Below are 12,677 nucleotides of genomic sequence, written 5' to 3'. Positions count from 1 at the left end.
AAAAAACCCTTAATTTAATGATGTATTAAAACATTAAAGTTTAAAGGTTACATTTAATAAAAATAAAAACCTAGTTTTTCGTGAAGCTTACAGTATAATATATCTTAAAAACAATTCATTTATTATTTTGCGACCGTATTTAATTTTTAATTCGCATTAGGAAGTTGACATTTAAGCAGACGACGCGATTCACTCCAAAACAGGAAAACGATAGCGGTCAATTTAAAAAAGTTGTGCCCCGCAAAACCAGCGGTGTGCGCCGTCAAGTAAACGGCACAACTTTACGTCGACTAGGCCTATACGGTAAAATTCTTTCATGACTAAAAAGCACAAAACGCACACCGCACACCGTTCACAAAACTATTTTAGATCGACGTACTCGCTTCGAAGGCAATTTAAAAAAGTTGTGCCACGCAAAACTAGCGTTGTGCGCCGGCATTCCAATTTAATGTTCATTATGCCAGGAATTCGAAGTAGAGGTAAGAAGAAATAACACAATTGTTTTAATATCTTGTTTTACACTAAACAATTCGTTTTACATTCTAGGTCATGGTGGTTTGAGAAGTTCAAGGTAGAGATCGAATCCATACCCCGGAAATAACAATGGTGATTAAATTTTTATTGCAGTAAACTTTGTCTTATTAATTTTAATGTATTTAAAATATTTCCAATTCATCTTTTATTGTTTCCAAGTACGTGTTGCTGAACTTAATTGCTGTTAGGAAGGACAGGTTTTTTATGGTAAATATTTTTTTTAAATTATTTGGATATCTTTTTCAACTCGCTTTATTTTTTAGAAACATTTTGTGGTCGAGGAATATTCAGGGATAACTCTACTATTGAGTTTTAAACCGCTTTGGGTAAACGTGTGCCATGTAAGTTTTCTACTGAAACTTTTTTCCTTAAATCACTTGTAATTTATTAAATTTGATTCTAGCATTGACTAACGGGGACAGATATTCCGGTTTTGGTAGAAGTAGAGGAAACATCGAATCAACACTTAACTTTTTGCAACGTATTCTACAAAACCCTAAGTATGTCTTCTTTACTTAATTAATTATTCTATTTTCTATTGAACACTTATTTCTTATAGCAATGCTCATCTGAAACACCAAGAGTTTTTGTTTTTTGTTGGAAACAACCAACTTCGGAATTTGGTTAGTTATTTTATATACAGGGTGTTAACTAAAAAATGGACCGGGGCGAATATCTCAAAATGTGTTTTAGCTACGATTTTGAAATTTTAGGTTGTTATAGAGCGCTCAGGGGGTCACCCAACTATGAAAATTTCAATGACCTTGAACCATGTCTTCAAGGTCGTTCGAAAATATTGCCCATTCATCTTTTATTTTTGCCAAGTACGTGTTGCCGGTTTTGTGAGAAACTGGCCAAAAGACTTTGCAGATTATGTTTAAACTGGCCAAAAGACTTTGCAGATTATGTTTAAACTGGCCAAAAGACTTTGCAGATTATGTTGACAAACATCACAAGACCGATCTGAAAACTCGAACAATCAGGAAAACAACAAAACGTTTTGCCGTTTTTAACGATAACGTGATGTCAGTAACAAGCAACCAGGCTGAAGCAGATCTCGAGACGGCCGTGGTGGAGGCATAGCTAACGTGACCATTTATATTTTCACTCAAATTGCGACATTGTTAAAACACTACTCAAAACACTACAGGTTACCTCTTCCTAACCATGGACACTGTATCTCTAACCGGACGGGAAAAGCTGTAGCTTCCACCATACAAAGGCTACGTTCAGCGGGTCTCAGCGGACTCAGCGCTGAGGTCAGCGCTGAGCGTTGAGATTACTGCACGCTTTTTTTAATTTCCGGTTTCTACGTCACGTTGCTCAACGAAGTCAGCGGTCGGAGGAGCAGGTTTTTCCGTTGCTCATCGGTGTCGTGACGTCATTCAACAAAGTTAAAGGAGGGGTAGCAGACGATATTTTGTTCGTTAAGTCAGCGAACTATAAATCGTACAACAACTTTTAGATTTTTGTGACGTACCGTTGATTAAAAGAACTCAACGATAACTCAGCGGTTTTTCTCCGTTGATAGTTGTTGAACGCAGCCATAATCCCCTGCCGCCGCCACCGTCTCTCTGTAAAAGGGGGAGGTTCAAGAATTTTGAAAGTTTCGGGCTGTCAAGGCCATATAATTCGTCACGTGGTCGACAAAACGTTCCGTTTGAAATGGGGGTTTACATTCTTCCGAATGACCTTGACGGCCCTGCGAATCGAGTACGGCCGACTATTTCAGCTAATACGAAGTAGGACGCAAACGGACAGTGAGGGGGTACCTCTTTTAGGCTGCTTTTCCCGTCCGGTTAGAGCATGGACCAAATATATTTGGTCCATGGTTAGAGATACAGTGTCCATGTACGTCCTCAAGGTTCGTGTATATGGTACGTCCTAACCTAAACAGACCACAAAACGCAAAATCAGGAATGAAAAAAATCGCAAATCACGCCAGTGAAGTAGACGGTGACGTATGGGGCGCCAAACCGGAAAAAACTGAATATAAACGCAAATATATGATAGGGAACGCAAATATACGGTAGGGAACACATATATAGAACGAGATTTTTACGCATATATAGAACGAGATTTTTACGCATATATAGAACGAGATTTTTACACATATATAGAACGATATTTTTACACATATATAGAACGAGATTTTTACGCATATATAGAACGAGATTTTTACGCATATATAGAACGAGATTTTTACACATATATAGAACGATATTTTTACGCATATATAGAACGAGATTTTTACGCATATATAGAACGAGATTTTTACGCATATATAGAACGAGATTTTTACGCATATATAGAACGAGATTTTTACACATATATAGAACGAGATTTTTACGCATATATAGAACGAGATTTTTACGCATATATAGAACGAGATTTTTACACATATATAGAACGATATTTTTACACATATATAGAACGAGATTTTTACGCATATATAGAACGATATTTTTACGCATATATAGAACGATATTTTTACGCATATATAGAACGATATTTTTACGCATATATAGAACGATATTTTTACACATATATAGAACGAGATTTTTACGCATATATAGAACGAGATTTTTACGCATATATAGAACGAGATTTTTACACATATATTGAACGAGATTTTTACGCATATATAGAACGAGATTTTTACGCATATATAGAACGAGATTTTTACGCATATATAGAACGAGATTTTTACGCATATATAGAACGAGATTTTTACACATATATAGAACGAGATTTTTACGCATATATAGAACGATATTTTTACACATATATAGAACGAGATTTTTACGCATATATAGAACGAGATTTTTACGCATATATTGAACGAGATTTTTACGCATATATAGAACGAGATTTTTACGCATATATAGAACGATATTTTTACGCATATATTGAACGAGATTTTTACGCATATATAGAACGATATTTTTACGCATATATTGAACGAGATTTTTACGCATATATTGAACGAGATTTTTACGCATATATAGAACGAGATTTTTACGCATATATAGAACGATATTTTTACACATATATAGAACGATATTTTTACACATATATAGAACGATATTTTTACACATATATAGAACGATATTTTTACACATATATAGAACGATATTTTTACGCATATATTGAACGAGATTTTTACGCATATATAGAACGAGATTTTTACGCATATATTGAACGAGATTTTTACGCATATATAGAACGAGATTTTTACGCATATATAGAACGATATTTTTACGCATATATTGAACGAGATTTTTACGCATATATAGAACGATATTTTTACGCATATATAGAACGATATTTTTACGCATATATTGAACGAGATTTTTACGCATATATAGAACGAGATTTTTACGCATATATAGAACGATATTTTTACACATATATAGAACGATATTTTTACACATATATAGAACGATATTTTTACACATATATAGAACGATATTTTTACACATATATAGAACGATATTTTTACGCATATATTGAACGAGATTTTTACGCATATATAGAACGAGATTTTTACGCATATATTGAACGAGATTTTTACGCATATATAGAACGAGATTTTTACGCATATATAGAACGATATTTTTACGCATATATTGAACGAGATTTTTACGCATATATAGAACGATATTTTTACGCATATATTGAACGAGATTTTTACGCATATATAGAACGAGATTTTTACGCATATATAGAACGAGATTTTTACGCATATATAGAACGATATTTTTACACATATATTGAACGAGATTTTTACGCATATATAGAACGATATTTTTACGCATATATTGAACGAGATTTTTACGCATATATAGAACGAGATTTTTACGCATATATAGAACGAGATTTTTACGCATATATAGAACGATATTTTTACACATATATAGAACGATATTTTTACACATATATAGAACGAGATTTTTACGCATATATAGAACGAGATTTTTACGCATATATAGAACGATATTTTTACACATATATTGAACGAGATTTTTACGCATATATAGAACGATATTTTTACGCATATATTGAACGAGATTTTTACGCATATATAGAACGAGATTTTTACGCATATATAGAACGATATTTTTACGCATATATAGCACGATATTTTTACACATATATAGAACGATATTTTTACACATATATAGAACGAGATTTTTACGCATATATAGAACGATATTTTTACGTAATTGATTAAATTTGGTGGACCCAAAGTTATTTAGTGCTAAAATGTGAACACTGTCTTATCTAATTGAATCTAACTTGGTATCTCTAATGATTCCCGAGATTATATTTTGAATGACCTTGAAGACCTGGCTAAGGTTCCTGGAAATTTCTATTGTCAAGTGCCCCCTACATGTTCCAAGCGTCCTGAAAATTTCAAAATCCTAGTTAAAACACATTTGGAGTTTTTATTTAAAGGGAAACGCAAGTAAGCTGGCAAGAAAAGAAAAAGAAGCATGCTTTTCATCCCCCCAACCCCCACTCGACCTTGGCAGAGGCGGGCAGAGTCAACCGTAAATTTCGCACTTTACTGACTTTACACACATTTTGCCACCGAACTTGCGTTGCCCTTTAATTAAAAGCTCACCAAAAAGAAAGAAACAGAAAGAAAATAAACACGTGAAGGAAAATTTTGGATGAGTCATGCATGTTTCAGGTGTTCGTTTAGTTTGTATAAGCGCTAAATCGAGGGGCAGCTCACTAGTCACTCCTCGTTTGGTTGCGTTATAAAAATAGTAAAATGATTAAATTAATCTAATAACGATATAATCAATCTATTCACGATTTAATCAATGTAATCATGATTTAATCAATCTGTTCACGATTTAATCAATCTGTTCACGATTTAATCAATGTAATCACGATATAATCAATCTATTCACGATTTAATCAATCTATTCATGATTTAAACAATATTTAATCATAGTCGTGATCAGATCATTCTAATTACGATCTAATCATTATAATTACGATATAATCATTCTAATTACGATCTAATAATTCTAATTACTATAGTCTAATAATTCTACTCACGATTTAATATTTTTTTTTAATAATAATCAGCTATGCTAATACCCAAAGCGCCACCTTAGGCTTAAGTCATCGAGCGACTTTTAAAGCCTTTAATTCAAGTGGCCGGGTTACAATGCGTAGGAGGGTGGTGGCAAGTCCTGCAAGCCAACAGCTCCCTACACAAACTATTACCGTTAACCTCAACAAGTTTATATGGAAGGGGAAACCGAAGAGCTCGAGGGGAAACCCCTATAACCAGTCAGGAGATAACTTGCAAACTCAACCCAGAAGGAGTTGTTCCGAGTTTTCACCCAGTGCCACAAGCTGGGATCGAACCTGGCTCCTCTTGCTGCGAGGCAAAAATGCTAACCACTCAAATCGCCATCTAATCATTGTAATGATGTAATAACGATTTAAACAATGCAATAGTTTGAATGAATCTAGATTTAACTAATTATTATCGCAGTTTAATCATCTAAATGTCCGTTAATTTAATTTCGATTAAACGCAAATTATATGATTCTTAGAACTAGCTGACACGTAACGCCATCTATATTCGTTCTATATATGCGTAAAAACCTCGTTCTATATTTGCGTTCCCTACCGTACTTTTCAACACAAAATGCCATTTACTATACTTTCTTAAAAAAATTATTTATTTTTCAAGTTGCGATATTTGAAATAATTTTATAAAATATTTAATTACCTAAATTAATAATCTAACCGACTGAGTTTTAAATCGAATGTGTGAAAGCTGTCTGCTCATTCAAAATTATATCGATATAAAAGCTGAACGTTTCAGTTTGAGAACATTCATATTCAAAAATCGTCAGCTATTTCTTCACACATTTAGTTGACAGGTATTAAAATAGATGGCGCAATCTTTTCTAAGCTCGAAGTCTATGCCACTGAATTGGGAATAGTACCGCTAGAATGACAAAGGCGCTTTCGGGAGCCGTGGTTTCGCAAAACAAAACGGAAATTTCGAGTCGGCGCATTCAGCCTCCAACTCTATCATTATACGGTGGCGTCATCTATCACTTTAAAAGTACACTAGTACTATTTATTCAATTGTATGGGATATAGTTCCCGCCGCCAACAGCAGATAGCGTTACCAACAAATGATAGAGTTCTCAATTTTCCAAAAATTGTTTCGCGGAAGGCAGATTGAAATTGCCATTCTAGCGGTACTATTCCCAATTAAATGGTCTACGCATACGATCGAGCTCTAACAGTAAACTCTCAATAAGACTAAAAAGATCCTTCCTAATTATCCATTTAAAAATTAAACTAAATTACCAAAAAATTTATTAATTTTTAAATTTAACTTAAAATACACCAAATCTTTAAAAAATAAAAATTAAAATAGGCTATAAAGACAAAACATAAATTAAACATTTTCCAAGTTGTTGTTTAAAACATCGGCCGAAAAGACGTTGCCGGGACTTTTCTGCGAGGAAAAACAAATTAATTATATCGCCAATTATCACTTGAAGATTGACAATTACGGTAATTGTGAACTCGGATGGGTCGGAATCCCAAGTGGTACCCCAGGACGTGCAAGACGATGTGCAAGTAACCTTCTTTTTGCCGTCGTTCGTTTGATCTTCGGTCTAATTAAAGAAATAATTACGGGCTTAATTGCCCCGAAAATAAGGTCTTGCAAGAATAGATGCTCACCGTGTCATTGTCCTTTGTGATTCTCATAACCGACGCCGGCCTGGGACTGTCACCTAAAAGATGCGATTTTCAGGGAATACCAAAAGTATATATTATATCAAAGGGATAAGTATCCGTTTCGATAGAAAATAGTGTGGGAGCAATACATCTTCGAGAATAATTAACCTAGTTAAATTAATATTTTTCTTTCTAAAACTAGTGCATAAGGAAAGTATGGTTATAGGGAATTTTAGGGCCACACCAGCGTTTGAATTTGACCAGTTTCACGCGCTAGTTTCCAAAATAGGATTGGTCGTATTTGCTACCACGTGCTAAATTTGGGCCGAATTTTTCAAACGCCGATGTGGCCCTTTAACTTCGCAACAAATCACTAAGCAGCGCTGGAAGTGTTAAACGCAAAATGACAGAACAGCCTAAACGTAGGCCTAGAGACATAAATATCCCTATGTGGAGATGGTTCCCAAGTTTGAAGAGATTCACGCCTATTTTAACCTGCGAAGCTTGGTACATATTATGGAAATACATTTTAGTTATACTAGAAGTATATAAAATATCATCGTACGAGTGTATTATTCATATAGGTTATAACATAAGACTATCAAGGCCCCCTAAGTTTGTATTGAGCATAAAGGTGAGTGTATTCAGCACTAGACAAAAATAAAATTGAATCTACGCTACCTGACGGAGGAAAAGAGCAAATCCTCGCCGCTCCTCTCACCTCCGTTACCTATACTACCTCTTGCACCCGGTAGCATGCATTGAGGGATTTGTGCATAAGTTTCAGTTTTTCACCACCAGATGGATTCATGTAGCCAGTTTGGCCAGTCATTTGTCTAACGTTAAGATCCCATTCGTTTCAAACTTAGTGGGCCTTGATAGTCTTATGGTTATAAATATGACACGTGTACCTCTAGGCAAATATGAATGAGTGATTTAATCGTCAAACCGCGTATTGGGAAATGTAAAACTGACAATACGTAGGCGGGAGCCTGTGAAGTTTCAAGCAAATAACATAAGCAGGACAGGAGTACAAATACAAAGTCTAGTAAGAAAAGTAATATGAATTTCAGATAATATTTACAATAGCGACTATGTACTGCTGCCAGCATGGTTTCCAATCGATCTTTAATATTGTCAGTTTGGTCTTTTGTGGAATCTCCTTCTGAAAGCTGTTGGGCTACTTGGGCTCCTTCCACGGGGTCCAGAACTGGGCTACTGGTCGTGTTGACCCTTACCACTGGAATATCCGCGGCAGCCTGAAAATGCCGTACGCGTCGGACTTCCCTGTAGAGAACCGCGTTTAAGTATCCACGAAACAGTCGGAACAGAAAAAACTTACTTGGGTTTTGGTTTGAACACCTTGGGGCAACAACAGGACATTTTCGAAGCTTGGTTTTGTCTGTTACAATGATAGACGAATGATCTGTCTGACGACTAGTGAAGAAATGAAAACTTCTGTCCTAGTTCTTTTGTGTAGAAACGATAAATTAAAAAACAAGAACTACCCAATGTTTGTGAACTGCGTGTTTATTTTTAAAAAATAAATACATGTTTTTGAAAATATTGTATATTATCGGGTTTTTTTGTACGCTTTTCTTGAGTTTTATTTATTTATTAAAATAAAAATTAATTAGTGCCGATTGAACGATTTTAAAACATTTACGTTTAAAGTGTTTAAAATACAGCGTAGAAGCTTTGATGAGAAAACAACATACAAAGATTAATATTATAAAGCCGAATTCCTATTTCTATTGAACAATAATAATTGTAATTAGTCGTTAATTAATAATGGCAATGTTTATTTTTCGTAGACAATAACTTCTGACATTACATTAGTCGGGTATATAAAATATCACCGCAAAAATCACGAATGAATTGGCTTAGAACGCTAAGCAAGGTGATATGGTAAGTAACTTTACAATATCGTTAGGCTACTTTCGTGGCTGTAATACAGACTTAAAACTCTTCGCCCCCCTCATCCTCCCCTTCCATGGAGTCCACTCCCACCTCTTCGTAATCCTTTTCCAGGGCTGCTAGATCTTCGCGGGCTTCCGAGAATTCTCCTTCCTCCATACCCTCTCCGACGTACCAGTGGACAAAAGCCCGTTTGGCGTACATTAAGTCAAACTTGTGGTCGAGGCGAGCCCAGGCTTCGGCGATGGCGGTCGTGTTGGACAACATGCAAACCGCCCTCTGCACCTTCGCCAAATCTCCTCCGGGTACGACGGTTGGTGGTTGGTAATTGATTCCGACCTACAACCACGCCGGAAGCGTTCATTTACGGAGTTACGGTTACAAAACTTCGAGTCCTTACCTTGAAGCCAGTTGGACACCAATCGACGAACTGTATTGATCGTTTGGTTTTGATGGTCGCGATGGCGGCATTGACGTCCTTGGGCACTACGTCGCCCCTGTACAACAGACACACTGCCATGTATTTTCCGTGACGCGGGTCGCATTTCACCATTTGGTTGGCCGGCTCGAAACAGGCGTTGGTGATCTCGCCAACCGTCAACTGCTCGTGGTACGCCTTTTCAGCCGAGATGACCGGCGCGTAGGTTGCCAATGGAAAATGAATCCTGTTTCAAATTCATACATTACAAGCGACCGCCTTGAAGAAAATCGATATAACCGCCATCTTACCTGGGGTACGGTACCAAGTTTGTTTGAAATTCGGTCAGATCTACGTTCAGCGCGCCATCAAATCTCAGAGACGCCGTTATACTCGAAACAATCTGTCCGCTTTACAAAAGAAATTGATACATCAGTTATCCGGGCATTTAACTTAAATAATTTTTAAATAGGCAATCCGTCTGTTTATTCTTTTAAAGATTTTAATATAGATAGAAAATGCGGAAAACGAAAATTTTAGTCAGTGTAAACCAGCCTTGAGAGATTAAGAGTAAAGCCATATGGTACGGGTTATCACTGAACTCGAATTACATTAGGCGATTCAAGTTGGTGTAGGTGGGTCTTTCGATATCCAGGTTGCGACGACAGATATCGTAAATTGCCTCGTTGTCGACCATGAAGGCGCAATCCGAATGTTCCAAGGTGGTGTGGGTGGTCAGCACCGAATTGTAGGGTTCCACGACGGCGGTGGATACTTGTGGAGCCGGGTAAATCGAGAATTCCAGTTTAGACTTCTTGCCATAGTCGACCGAGAGCCTTTCCATCAAAAGAGAAGTAAACCCGGATCCGGTACCTGAAATAATCGTTTGAACATGATGGTTAACGGTACATTACACGCATTAAAGGCTGGTTTTCACTAAAAGAAAATCGCCGCCATACGGCAAGTGCAGACGCAAAAACATTATTAGGTCTAACGATGATTTTTTGCGTCGCGGCGGTTTTACCCTTGGCCTAGTGAAAACCAGTCTTAAATGGTCACAGAATCGTTTGAATTTCACTAGTTTGCCGCGTGTTAATTTTCGGAAACAGGGCTGGAAAATTCCAGAATGTGATTGGTTTCATCTGGTACGACGTGATACAGAAGGGGAGGAGAAATTTGCGCAGAATAATTCAAATGGTTCTGTGACTCTTTAAGATTGATACCGTACCGCCGCCAAAGCTGTGGAAAATTAGGAACCCTTGAAGTCCCGTGCATTGGTCCGCCAGCTTGCGAATCCGGTCCAGAACCAAATCGACTATCTCTTTGCCGATGGTATAATGCCCTCGAGCGTAATTGTTAGCCGCGTCTTCTTTGCCAGTAATCAACTGCTCCGGGTGAAATAGTTGCCTGTACGTTCCGGTTCGAACTTCGTCTGAAATCAAGGTTAAACGTTACCTAGCCTTCTTCACTCGACGTTCTGAAGATGGCAAGCTCTGCTCACCCACAACCGTCGGTTCCAAATCGACAAATACTGCCCTAGGAACGTGTTTTCCGGCGCCCGTTTCGCTGAAGAAAGTGTTGAAAGAATCGTCTCCTCCTCCGATGGTCTTGTCCGAAGGCATTTGGCCATCCGGTTGGATGCCATGCTCTAAGCAATAGAGTTCCCAACATGCATTTCCCATTTGGACTCCAGCTTGACCAACATGGACGCTGATGCATTCCCTCTGCAAGAGGAAAGCCGATCTTCAACCAAACCCATTGCCATTATTAAATATTACCATTTTCACTTAGGCGCTTGTATTTGTCCAAAATTGAAAATATCAACTCTCTATTTAAGAGCTAGGCGTTCGCCAACCCAACGGGTGAGTTGAAACTTAGACGCGCTGGTCGAAAGAAATTGTTTCGTCCTTTTTTTTGGGTGTGTTTGTATACGGCTGACTGGTACCGTCTCCTTGGAAACGACCGGATACGCTACTCGCGCTATTGGTCACGCTAGTCACTCTCCTCCCAGCCATGCTTTACTTTTTCAAACAAAACCGACGCCGACTGGCTAATTTTAAGAGATTCGCGTCAGCCACAAATTCACGCGCAGCGACATAGTTCCCTGTAAAACGCTCTTTAGGGTTTTACAGGGGAGATGCCGAGAGGGGGTTATTAATGAACACGTTTAATGTACATTGGTTGGTATTACAGGAGGGAGCGCGAGATAATTCATGGTCAGATAAAATCTGACCTCATTTAACAGCGTAATGGACCGGAACTGCTCAACACGCGAGCTCCCTGTTGTACGTGAGACCAGTTATGAGCCAATGAACTCCCGTCATAGGTACTACTTTCCCAGGAACCCCTGAAAGACGATTTTAACAGATCATCGAAAATTAAATACATTCAGAAGTATATCATATTTCTTTTAACAGAGAAGTATTTACCAAGGCCGTAAAAATTAAACGTGCAGCATCCCGCGTCACACGTAGCCTTTGACAGCGCCTCGCTAGGGGGAGATTTTTTCTTGTGATAAACTCAGTAAAATATTCCCCAAAGTGACAAACTTATGGAACAATATTATAGACTTATGGTATACTTTCCGAAAAAGTATAACTATCTCCAGTAGTATAACGTCTTTTTTAGGGCCCTGAATTTATATTTCACCGGGGCCCTGGTCCGGGCCAGCTCTCGGCGGCCCTGATCACAGCTCAAAATTTACCACCCGTAATACTCCATTTAAATATATTTAATGTAGAAATTATATTTCCTGTGGATATTTAATAATTTATAAATCATTTATTCCATGTGCAGTTTTAGAAAGTTGTTGTATGATATATTTAGTTCTGAAATTTATTTTCTTCCAAAATACATATTTGGGAAAATCAGCGGGAGTCAGCGATGATAGTTCAAGGTAGAGCTTCAAGCAAGGGCCATCTCGACTTTTAAACTTCAAAATGTTAATCTTTAAAATATACTTAACTTCATATCTTATACATTTTTTTAAGAATTCATTAGCAGTATAATAAGATGAATACTTCTCATGTAAGAAAGATATTATAAACTTCTGATACAATTGATCTATGAACTTTGTTTC

At 37.2% G+C, this 12,677-nt stretch overlaps 2 protein-coding genes and 1 long non-coding RNA gene across 3 annotated transcripts; 1 reads left to right on the top strand and 2 right to left on the bottom strand.

Annotated features, from left to right (window-relative positions):
• The first annotated feature begins 296 nt into the window (after nt 1-296).
• LOC149924733 (uncharacterized) lies at nt 297-1,157 on the top strand. Its single transcript, XR_016476821.1, has 6 exons — nt 297-479; nt 547-606; nt 694-741; nt 798-875; nt 938-1,034; nt 1,094-1,157. It is a non-coding gene; the product is annotated as an uncharacterized LOC149924733 (long non-coding RNA).
• A 5,720-nt stretch (nt 1,158-6,877) lies between these two features.
• On the bottom strand, nt 6,878-8,730 carry LOC149924732 (uncharacterized). Its single transcript, XM_090160728.1, has 5 exons — nt 8,606-8,730; nt 8,348-8,550; nt 7,267-7,319; nt 7,095-7,199; nt 6,878-7,036 (listed from the first exon to the last, which is right to left on the bottom strand). The coding sequence occupies exons 1-5, from the start codon at nt 8,644-8,646 to the stop codon at nt 6,977-6,979; spliced, it is 462 nt and encodes a 153-aa protein (XP_090016854.1). The 5' UTR covers nt 8,647-8,730; the 3' UTR covers nt 6,878-6,976.
• Nucleotides 8,731-8,857: 127 nt separating this feature from the next.
• On the bottom strand, nt 8,858-11,629 carry LOC149924731 (tubulin alpha-2/alpha-4 chain). The gene is made up of 7 exons (XM_090161317.1): nt 11,377-11,629; nt 11,100-11,322; nt 10,827-11,030; nt 10,210-10,471; nt 9,910-10,008; nt 9,581-9,845; nt 8,858-9,519 (listed from the first exon to the last, which is right to left on the bottom strand). Exons 1-7 carry the CDS (start codon nt 11,377-11,379, stop codon nt 9,223-9,225), a joined length of 1,353 nt encoding a protein of 450 aa, XP_090017443.1. The 5' UTR covers nt 11,380-11,629; the 3' UTR covers nt 8,858-9,222.
• Nucleotides 11,630-12,677: the final 1,048 nt, after the last annotated feature.

This window comes from Leiobunum rupestre, chromosome 10, assembly GCF_980474605.1.
Source record: "Leiobunum rupestre chromosome 10, qqLeiRupe1.1.hap1, whole genome shotgun sequence".
NCBI lineage: Eukaryota > Metazoa > Arthropoda > Arachnida > Opiliones > Sclerosomatidae > Leiobunum > Leiobunum rupestre.
This window is presented reverse-complemented; position numbering and strand designations above follow the sequence as displayed.

Bases quoted from the DNA above. Each gene is read 5' to 3' on its own strand.
- LOC149924732 (XM_090160728.1), bottom strand. From the start codon at position 8,646: ATGTCCTGTTGTTGCCCCAAGGTGTTCAAACCAAAACCCAA. The intron at 8,551-8,605 runs GTAAGTTTTTTC...GGTTCTCTACAG, and splicing joins GTGTTCAAACCAAAACCCAA to GGAAGTCCGACGCGTACGGC. The intron at 7,320-8,347 runs GTAAATATTATC...CGCATCTTTTAG, and splicing joins AGCAGTACATAGTCGCTATT to GTGACAGTCCCAGGCCGGCG.
- LOC149924731 (XM_090161317.1), bottom strand. The intron at 10,009-10,209 runs GTAATTCGAGTT...TCTTTTGTAAAG, and splicing joins ACCAACTTGAATCGCCTAAT to CGGACAGATTGTTTCGAGTA. The intron at 9,846-9,909 runs GTAAGATGGCGG...AATTTGAAACAG, and splicing joins AACTTGGTACCGTACCCCAG to GATTCATTTTCCATTGGCAA.